Below are 11213 nucleotides of genomic sequence, written 5' to 3'. Positions count from 1 at the left end.
CAGCAGATAAACTTCGGCTGGAACTTGTCTACCATTAAGCTGAAGCAAAAGAGGACAATGAAGTGGTTAAACCTATCTCCAAATGTACCTTGGTGATTTCAAAAACACCAGTATTAACAAATATTTTGTGTGTCACGGTGACGAGGGGAGTGTGTGTTTTTCAGATGTCTTTCCCATTACGTTCGCAGACTAACCTCTTTAAACTCCTTTACGGAATGTTTTCTGACAAATTTAATAGCCACCTGAGAAGGAAAAATGATAAAAAGTGGTAAATCAGTCACTATCAATTTTTTTATCACTTACAACTCCAGATTAATGGGACATTCTCTTACGCTTAAGAAGCGTATTTTTTTTTATCTTGTAACCTATTAGTACAAACCGGATAGGGATGGTTAAAGTTGACATTTACGGTTAACTGCCGAGATGACCATACTAGTACGGAAGAATCCACCGGCAACAAATAAAACGAACATTTCTTAACTTTTCCCTCAAGGAAAAAGGACTCATTCTCAGACTGACAGTGACATAAACACACTAAGGCCAAGGGCAAACGTCCTACATTTCATGAGAGGAACCAACTCTTATTTTGGTCAACTTAATTTAAGTTATGATCGTCTGTTGGGTCAGACGTCGAACTTGGTAAAATGGAACCAATCAACTGAATCAGACCAAAAAGCAATTTTAACAAATTTTCTTCCGAACGAGACTAAATATGCATTATCATACAAATTATTTTCATAAACTAATAACTTAAAAGTTATTAGTTTAGTTCGTCACATGTGAAGATCGACGTTTGTCCCGGAGAAGATCTTCAGACGTTAAATCCGTCTGAAGCAGACGGATACAACGTGTTGGTAGGGGCGTAACGTGAGATTTTTGGAGCTGTACGCACGGGAACTGAGCGTTAAAGAGCGGAGGGCCCTCCAAACTAGGGGGGTCTTAATTTTAGGGTCTAGGAAATGCCATTTCTTGCGTTTTCCGCAGGGCACTGGCTTCAGCAAATAAAAACGAAGGAAAATGCAGTACTTAGTTTTTTATTTACCCATCCCTAGAGTTATCAGCGTTTACGGTTTAAAAAAGTGTAAAAGAGTGAAGCCATTAAGGAGGTTACAACAAAGAGCGATACGTCTAACCTTCAGACGGGCAAATACACCAATATAATGAGAAAAATTTATGTCATCCCCATTTAAAGATAAAAATGCTTTCAGGAAATAGAAAATATATTTTTTTCCAGATTTCAGCTGCATGCAGAGGCGTATGTGCAAATATCGACGCCACGCTCCTGGTTGGACATTCAATCCAAACTCATTCAGACGAACTTAACTGAGCCTTACGTCGAACTTTTCATGAAGGAACTGGTTCGTCTCATGAAAAGTTCGACGCTTGGCCTGGGCCTAATATTAATGGTATAAAAATGGTAACATGGTTTTCTTCGCCTTCCATTGTATATGATGTTTCCAGCAATTTTTGTTTATTTTTGGAAGATTTGACACTTTTATTTTAACATTTTTTTATCACCCAAGAAAGCATTTAACTATCTTTATTTCTTACCGGAAGTTTGTCAGCCTTACGCGTGGCTGCAATGACCTCACCAAATGAACCGCGGCCAATCACATCTCCCAGAGTGTAGCAATCAAGTTTATCTGAAGATCACAAAAATTAGACACAAAAAAAAATAAAAAAAGAAGAATTTTGACTACAGATCACAAGCAGAGTTAGCCAGAGTTAACTATCCTGCTAAATTTGAAAGTTTCCCTTCCCTCGTCCCCGATTATGCCCCCCCCCCCTGCGATGGTTTTCTTGGTCCCGTGAGCTACGAATTCTCATTCCCCACCCCCCCGCCGAGATTTACGTCCAGCGGTGCGCTTTTCTCTTGGACAAGTGACTGTAAAAGGCTACCCCTCTAGAGTGTCTTGGCCCAATTCAATGGGGAAAACAAGCATCCGTAACTTAAACTGTGGACCGAGTCAACGAGGCCAGGCTTTTATTAATATACTCACATAAATAGTTGTGTAATATAGAAAAGTTACACATTGAAGGAAAAACTCTTAAAATGAAAAGAGTCATGATAATAATGAAAAAAAAAAACCGACACTATTACCATCTACGTTGGACTGAAGCTGCCTCTCTGAGCGAGTGTCTTCTCTTGCCTCAGGTATAGACGAATTCGAGCTACTAATTCCATCGATCCAGTTTATTTCCTTAATAGATAGTAAAAAGGAAAAACCATAAATGTTTGTTCAATGGAAAGTACTATTTACTAGGACCTTCAGAGTACCTGGGCCACCGGGGCCAAGAATCGATAACATAGGACTTGCGAAAATGGCAGAGATGCCCTGGGAGCGACGTTGATAAATGCGAGTGATGACGCGGGTGATTAATGCGAGTAATGGCGGATGATTGACAGATCATTGTCCGCCATTTTTTGCAAGTTGCTTATAACGGAAAAGATAAATATTTTCCTGTTTAACAACACAAGGAAGACAAAACAAAAGAAAAAGAGGAACTTTCATAGCTCTTGACGATTCTTTGAAATGCAGTACAACGAATCAAGAAGTACAAAGTAGGTAAGCTTTTATCCAAAGGTTTTATAAAAAAACGCAAGAGTTAATGCACTGGTTGTAATATTTTATGGACTGTGGAGTTTTATGGCTTTGTGCTAAATGTTTTCATCGCTCAAAAATGATTTTTTAAATCTCTTTAAAATTATAAGGTAGCCTTTGCTTTACACATGCTTTGCGAGGGAAAAACTAAGCAGTGTGGGCGCGATTTTACACGAATGTTCATTATTTAAACTCATCTGTCTTTTTTTCAATACTAACCACAGCCAAGCGATCCTCTTGACAAGGCATGGCTGTAGTATGGAATGGAAACTTTTTTCAAAGTTTCCGAGAATTGCATTTTCAATTTGCTGACCACCTAATCTCACCACGTCACGGCCGGAATGTAATGAACCAAGTTCCACCACAGGTGGCCCAAGCGTAAAATGAGAGTTTGTATGGGAAATAAAGAGTTGGAAACTTAGATAAAATAACTGAACGAAAAGCGATAAAAGTTATTAATAAAGTGTAAATATTGTTTTTTCGTGTCATTGTGTTTGTTTTTACGAAGTTTCAGCGCGGTTTGACTACTTTTACATCATTTGACCTGACATTGTAATAATTACAATGTCAGGTCAAATGATGTAAAAGTAGTCAAACCGCGCTGAAACTTCGTAAAAACAAACACAATGACACGAAAAAACAATATTTACACTTTATTAATAACTTTTATCGCTTTTCGTTCAGTTATTTTATCTAAGTTTCCAACTCTTTATTTCCCATACAAACTCTCATTTTACGCTTGGGCCACCTGTGGTTCCACCCTTGTAATACTACTATTTACATACGCCCAACCCTACTGACCCTTTTTTTTTTACTGCATACTAGCTTTTTTTATGATTTTTAATCGAATTTTAATAGTTGAAAGGGACAACTATGTAAACATTTCCCAGTTGCTTCGTCGGTAGCCAACTTACCATCTCAAGTGCTTGACCCGTCTCATTTTTCTTTTCTCCAAGTTTACTTTCTGTCGTTTTTCTGCGTTCCTCTAAACGCGGCCGTTTTTTCAAGCGATGTTCACTCTTCAGTTTCACATTATTTTCGTCTAACGCTATTGATCTATCAAACGGTTTACTGAATATATACATTTTAAAAAATCCCAGCATATAATAAATGGCAAGCCTTTGTACATCTGTCAGTTTCTATGCAAACAACAGGTTTCCATGGTAAATTGGCACTTGTTCATTATGACGATATTTGCCCCTTCTTTGCACGCGCTTGCTCGAACCAAACTCCCTAGCTACAGCAGTACAGGTAACAAAAACTAAACTAAAATTTGGAATAGACTTCATCGGAAAAAAAAAACAAAGACAGCAATGGAGAATGTTATGATAGATTGATCAGTGATTGATGCTGGTAATGATAATGATGATATCGAGCTGATATAATAGTTCTGCAGTCATTTGACTCATTTCCGCAAACTTGCCAGAGATGGCGTGACCCTTCAATGAGCCCGCCTTATCTCAGCAGTCTCAATAAGTACCACAGAAATCCAACATGGCGGCTGCTGAGTACTTTGAAGACGAAGTTGTGCTCGACGCAGACGACCTAGAGAAGCTCTTTCAAGCAGCAACAGAGTTTGTTAGGACTATGAAAAACTTGAGCGATGAAAAGAGGCTTACTTTTTACGCTCTCTTTAAGCAGGTTTGTTTTCTTATAACCTTGTGTACGTTTGCTCACGTCATATAAGCTCAATTAAGCTTAAGCTTAAGTTTGGTTCAAAATATTTCGTCTTTAATTTCGCTCCAGAGTAGATGAATTTTACAGATAAGCGCTTTCCCTTTAGCATATGTTGATACTAAATAGGAAAAAAAGTGTGGGTTCTACTTTCGTGATTTCTCCCGGACACGATGAAAAAGTGATTAACCGTTACAAACCGTGTACCACGGGCATACATAAGTTGCAAAATATGTCACCGGCCAAATTTGATTTCAGGTTAATTTTGATTTAACCTTTTGTTCATTCTCATTTCCAATGTTTCCTAGCCCTAGAAGGCAAAGGAAATTGAGAATAAACCTAGGGTGAAAAATTTAAGCGTGAAATCAAATTTGACCTGTAACATATAAGGTCTTATGTGCCCCAACCTGTTGAAGTTGTCTTTACTCCGCTTAATTATGAAACGGTTGATCAACACTTTTGTATTTTTTATCGTTGTTCTTTTTATTTGAAAGGCAAAAGAAGGACCTTGTCACACATCTAGACCAGGGTTTTGGGATGTAGTGGGAAGAGCAAAGTGGTAAGAGTTGTTATTTATACTACTACGGTGGGTGATGCCCGATATACCAAGTCAATATATGCACTATTGTCTTGTACTATTGTGTGAAGTTTATTGTGTTATTGTGTAAGGGCTAGGGATCATTGTTGTGTTCTTTGTGATGTAACTCAAGACTTGCTTTTCACTTGGTATATCGTGCACCAGCCATGACAGTCGATCCTCTCCACAAAGGCCAACTTGGGAACAGAGGAAAGTGGCTGTTGTGGAGAGGGTGGCTGTCATAAGGAGGTAGGGGTGTAAAATGAGACATTTTTTAGGTAGTACGTCATGTTTATTGTGCTAAGTTCATGATTACTGTGTCCCATAATGGTAATTCAATCATTTGATTTGAATCAAAATGTTAAAAATGTGCATGACAAAACTTACAAGTTTCGCCGCATTCACTATAAGTACCTTAGATAATTTATGCTTACTGGCATTATAAATGAACAAAATCAAAATATGTTTGCCGCGATTAATCATCAATGTGCCATACAGATCAAATTTCATGACCATTCTTGACTTTTTCATCAGTGTGTTAATTCGACATAATGTGACTGTGAGATGCAGTGGTTATGTCAGCCCACAAATGACCATCTGATCACCAGAGTTCTTAGTAGGTCAGTGGTTAGAGCATCTGACTAGTGTCCGGAAGGTGGTGGGTTCAATTCTCATCTAGAACTCATAATTTTTTTCTGAGTTCTTCTCTCCACATGTATCATTCTATTTGTTAATTGCCATTAATACAGCAAAATGAGAGTATCTTGGAGAGGTGGTGTGTTCTCAACTTGTTATATTTTCAAAACAACAGGGACTCGTGGAAAAAGCTCGGTGATATGCCTCAACAACAAGCCGTGGAGCTTTATATCCAAGAGCTATTTGAAACTGACCCAGAATGGGAGGCAAAATATGCTGTAACTGATGACTTGGTAAGATAGGTTTACATGAAGATGAATAGGAATGTTGGTACTGAACAAAATCTGATCTCCATAGTTTTTTATCATTTGCATGGGCAAGCTAGTTGATTGATGGTATTGGAAAATGGTAATAAAAACTCAGGACTGGTAATTTTTGCTCCTGAATTGCCTTTACCTTTTGTACAAATCAATCTCAGTTACTGAAAAACAGTCATAAAAGCATAAGACTAGAGTCAAAGATGGGTTTGAAGAAATGGATCAAAGAGTTTGTTGTAGATCAAGATTTAAATTTGAAAAGAAATTTAAACCTCTTTTCAACTTTATTCACAGACTGTAAAAGAAGATGAAAAGCCCGTTCAAAAACAAACAATGGGCCTTGCAGTTAGTACATTAAGGGGACAAGATGGTGGCAATGATGAAATTATCAGGTAAGTTGAGGTGGCTGACAACAATGTCCATAAACTTTTATCACCTTAACTTTCATGGATGTCACTCAGTTGATCCTAGCATGAGGTTACCAAACAAATGTCTGATAATGATAATGATAATGATAATTGATAACATTATCATTGGTCAGCAAGCTATGGTCATCAGCAACAGCATAATGTTTTATCCCTGTTAACTTCTTATAGCTTGACTCCTCCAACAGAAGGGCAGTGCTAGTGGTTTCGGTTGTTCCTGTGATAAAATGCACTGAAATGTTCATTATTTGTGCTGTTTTGCTCTGGTTTTCTTGCTCCCAATGCCTAATCCGCATGACAGGTACTCGGTTACTTGCATGAGGACTTATGGCTAAGTGGTACCAGCCAGTCTAGTGTCTGGAATCTCCTGGCCATCCCAGGCAGTGTGTGAGAGTTTTGTCAAATGTTTCCGATTGGTTTTTTGTGTTCTAGAAACTTAAATTCTGAAATAAAACTGGGGGGTTCCCATACCTATTTAGGAGCAGGAACAACTTGTATACATGCAAATATGCAGTGATTCCTTAAAATACCAATATGATAAAATTTATCAATACATGCTTTGCACATGATTGATTGATTGTTTCTTTCTCTGCATAGGGAATAAGTAATGATATTATTATTATTTATTCTAGATAAAGAAAGTTATTGCTCATCAAAAAAGAGAAAAAATGATAGGTCACAATTGTGTAAGAGAAAATGAAGAATAACCACTCTCGTCTCTGATTTATTTATACAGTGATGCTAACAAGACAGTGTTTGATTGGTGCAAGGAGGGAAATGTGAAGAAATTGGATCTTTTGTTAACAAGAGGAGAAGACATCAATGCTCAAGATGACCAGGTAATTAAGAAAACATTGGTTAACTCCTTATTAATAGTTAGCTTTGATTTTTATTCTTAATGTGGAATTTTAATTTTAAAGCAAATTTAGAGTATTGCATCAAAATCTGATATGTTTTCATTCTCTGTGGGATCATATTGTGATTGTTATGGATCATTTTGCTCCACTTAAGGTGGCCTGAACCTGTTTATATGCGTTTTTGTTATGTTTTTTTATCTTTTATACCTAAAATAAATAACATTTTCTTAGAGTTCCGTTATTATTTATTTAGGATGCCAAACATCTTAGAAATCGGTTGAATTGTTCATTCTGAAAAACGTGAATTAAAAACATAACTAACATGCATATAAATAGGTTCGGGCCACCTTAAGAAGTGTTTGGTTCACTTGATAGCTGCTAATCTTCAATCAGGCTTTTTGTTTCATAGAGAGGGAATGATGCCAGGATAACAGGTTGAGTACATTTGCCCATAAATTATAGGGCACTCAAGGATATTGGGTGATTGTATATTCAGTATCTTTATCTTCTATATCCTAGGGAATGACCCTGCTTCACTGGGCCTGTGACAGAGGCCATAAGGATGTAGTGAGATATCTTATAAAAAACAAAGCAAAAATAAACACACAGGTAGTAGGAACGTTCATGTAAAGTTTGCAATAAGTGCATTAAGTTCCCCCCTCAAGGGTACCCTTAAGGATGTCAGCCCTTTGAAAATCAACCTCTAGACCACTGACATGCACACACGCTGAAAAACAACTGTACAATACTCAAGTTGTTTTCTAGTGAAATCTGGACAAAAACAGGAAAACTGTCCAAGACTTTGTGTGCAATTTTACATTGACAACATTTGCTTTTTTTACATAAGGAAATTTTGCAGTTTCTTAATTTTGGTCATGTACACAAAAGAAAATTTTGAAATGAGAAAAATTGGAACAAGAGGTTTTTCCTTCTCCCTTAATCTCCTCCTATTGTCTTCATTCTGGCAATAAATATGCGCTATGTATATCTCTCCTCCTATTTAATAACTTTTAACTAGCACTGAATGAGGGCAAAAGTGTCTGCTGAAACATGTATGCAAAACTTAAAATGCTCTCGGTATTATTTTCTTTTTGCCTCTCTTCCTCATTGCTAGTGAACTTCATTGCACTGTAAAGCAAAGACCTATCACATAATCTAAAATTATCAGCAAAGTGTGTATGCAAAACTTCATCTTCAGATAGTCTCTAACAGAGACCTTTTTTTGAAAAAAATAGGATTTAGATGGACAAACACCACTACATTATGGTGAGTACATTTTGCTCTTTGTTTATGCCCACAACATTGGAGAATTTGTTGCAGCCTTGGTAGTGTTCCATTTCTAAGTAATGAATGGTTAATAGAGAGGTTGTTTGAAAAAAAAAAGGTAAAAGAGAACATTTGAACATATGTAGTAAGATTAATTTTATGACTTGAGTAAAGCTACCTTTTGCTCTCTAGAATGATTGAGCATCCAAACCTGAGTCAAAATCTTTACATGGAAGAAATGTTTCATAAAAAATATAATCCAAATAAGTGAGAGCTGAGGTTTTTATACTGCTGACAATTAGGCATGCAAGTAATACAGACTAACTCTGTTTAAAATACGTGGATACCTGATTATTAGGGATCCCATGGATTCTTTCACTCCCGGAGTCAATCATAGAGATGTGTAATGCAGTTTGAATTGAGTCTGTTGACAAAATTGTATGTTATTTATGCATCATTGACCAAGTAAGAGGTCAAGATAGCTGGTTGTTGGCCAAGTCCCTTTTGCATTTTTATGGACTGAGATGAAGCCGAGGTCAATGAAAATACATGGGTAATATTCGGACATCTCGACCAAACGAGCTTGATCAGTAAAGGATTGATTATATGGCCAAAACAAAATCCGCTTTTGCTGGACAAAGAGGGTAATCCAGGGTGTGCAAGATGGCTTGCCTTGCTCCCTATCTTGCCACTCTGGTAGCCAACCAGAAAACAGGATTTGTTTCATCTTGCCCCATCACAAATCCAGCCATACGAAAAGACAATAAATTATTTATTTAAAAGAAACCTCTTCAGCTGTACTTCATAGTGATAGTTGTATTTATTTAGTGTGTAGTCCTTCCTTGTTAATCTGCTAAAGAAAAATTTCTTTACATGACCATTTAAATGTAGCCCCATCAGCAGTAATTTTGCATGGTACTATTCATTTAGTATGTCGCCTAAACTTGCGACTCTGTGGGTGAAATCCTACGGTGTTTTGTCTTCAGTAGCCTTTCATTTTGTCTGTTTGTTGTAATGTATTTTCAAAACAAAAAGAAAAAAATTCTTCTGTAATTTTGGTGTAGAGTGCTGTTGGGTTGAGTACTTGTTAACCCTTCAAGTCCCAATAGCGACCAACATCAATTTCCTCCTAATAATATCGATACATTGTCAAGAGAAAAAGTTATGAGAATTAATAAATGATCACCAAAAAGAAAATGCCTTGATCTTTTATTAAATTCTCTCTACTAATTTTTAAAGGAAATGTATGGGGATCAGTTTGGAGAATTTGTACATTGGTATTGGGAGTTAAAGAACTTTGTTTTGTAAATTACAGCTGCCACATGTGACTTTCTGACAATAGTAGAAGAACTCTTACAATCTCGGGCAGATTGTTCAATTGCTGACAATGATGGCTGTTTACCTGTGGATGTTGCAGAAAGTTCAGAAGTGAAAGGATTACTAACAAAAAGATATGAGAATTCATGAAATTTTCATTGGAGATTTTTATCAAATACAGTATTATTAAAATGTGACACAATTCAATAAGGTACATTTACAGCTTCAAGCTGAAAATATTTATTTTGAAAGAGTAATAATATTTAAAGGGCCCTGTTGAGTGTTTTAATGGGTGTTTTTACTTCTTTGAAAATAACAAATTTTTTAAAAAAATAATTTGTAAATACTATTATCAGGGACACAAGTATTTGTGTCAAAACAAACAACTAATAATTAATGTTAAAGAATGTTACCACTAAACACTGGAAAAACTAGTTGCCCTTCTTTTTTTGCCTTACATGTCTTTGCAACTTTTAAAAAAGGGCTTCGTACAAGAACATCTCCTCCAGAAAGGAAATCAGTGGGTAAGGGGACATTCTTGCACAGAGCCCTTGCATTAGAATAACTTTCCTTTTCATTTTCATGTAAAATGTATGAATTACTGGTACAATATTTTCTCAACTTTCTCCTAATCTTCCTTTGGTTTAAATTCTCACTGATGATCTTCACTGCCTGATGTATTGGGCGGTTAAAATAGTGTGATTCACTTCAAGAGTTAGACTTGTTTTATGAGGGACTTGGTGTCAGATGACTCAAGTTACAGTATCCTTACTTTGCAGCCCTTTATGAAAGTTAGAGTGACGTAGTAAACTTGGTTAAGCTCTGTATAATATTGGAATGCTACTTAGATACCATTTTGAGGGCTGATAAAATATGATGGTACAAGCAAATAAAGTGTTCAATTGCAAAATTTATTTTATTTTTGTTACTTTTAGCAAAATATAAAATATCTGCTTACAACAAATTAGCAAATTATATCCTCATATTGTATCCTCAGTTCTTACTACCATGAATTGTTGGTAGTTTTGACTTTTCTTCTGTAGATGAAACCAGATAAAACTGGTGAAACTCAGTGGTATGAGTTTATTAAATAATATTTTCTGGCCAAATTTTGGCCAGAAAATATCTCTTCCACTGTTTTTGCAAACTTTGCATGTAGCAATTTTTTAAAATAAATATCCAATACCAATAATTTTATCCTTGTAGCTGCCTCTGGGCCTCTGAGGATGGGAGAGAAAAAAGCAGGGCACTTAAATACTAGAACATAGGTAACTGATATTAAATTGATATTCTCTAGCTAGAAATGTAAGGAAATTTCATTCGCCATACATATTTCAGCTTACCAGGAAGTGATTCATATACTTCCAGCCTGCCTAGTATTGCTAACCTAACATTTCCTTTATAAATTCTAAGAAATATTACAGTTTTCTATTAAATAAAGTGCAAATTTTACCCTTGTATGTATTTTTCTCTTGAACACAAATAAAAATATCCACTAAAGACTGGGAATTACAATCCATGGCCAAGGCGAAGAATGTCTT

General features: G+C 36.2%; 1 protein-coding gene across 1 annotated transcript; it reads left to right on the top strand.

Moving 5' to 3' along the window:
* The first annotated feature begins 4046 nt into the window (after nucleotides 1-4046).
* On the top strand, nucleotides 4047-11123 carry LOC140938864 (acyl-CoA-binding domain-containing protein 6-like). Its single transcript, XM_073388390.1, has 8 exons — nucleotides 4047-4244; nucleotides 4772-4836; nucleotides 5666-5783; nucleotides 6102-6199; nucleotides 6969-7071; nucleotides 7609-7698; nucleotides 8325-8355; nucleotides 9671-11123. Exons 1-8 carry the CDS (start codon nucleotides 4098-4100, stop codon nucleotides 9820-9822), a joined length of 804 nt encoding a protein of 267 aa, XP_073244491.1. The 5' UTR covers nucleotides 4047-4097; the 3' UTR covers nucleotides 9823-11123.
* The last annotated feature ends 90 nt before the right edge of the window (nucleotides 11124-11213 follow it).

This window comes from Porites lutea, chromosome 5 (assembly GCF_958299795.1).
Source record: "Porites lutea chromosome 5, jaPorLute2.1, whole genome shotgun sequence".
In the NCBI taxonomy this organism is placed as follows: domain Eukaryota; kingdom Metazoa; phylum Cnidaria; class Anthozoa; order Scleractinia; family Poritidae; genus Porites; species Porites lutea.
The sequence above is the reverse complement of the archived record's forward strand: the minus strand, read 5'-3'. Positions and strand labels throughout refer to the sequence as shown.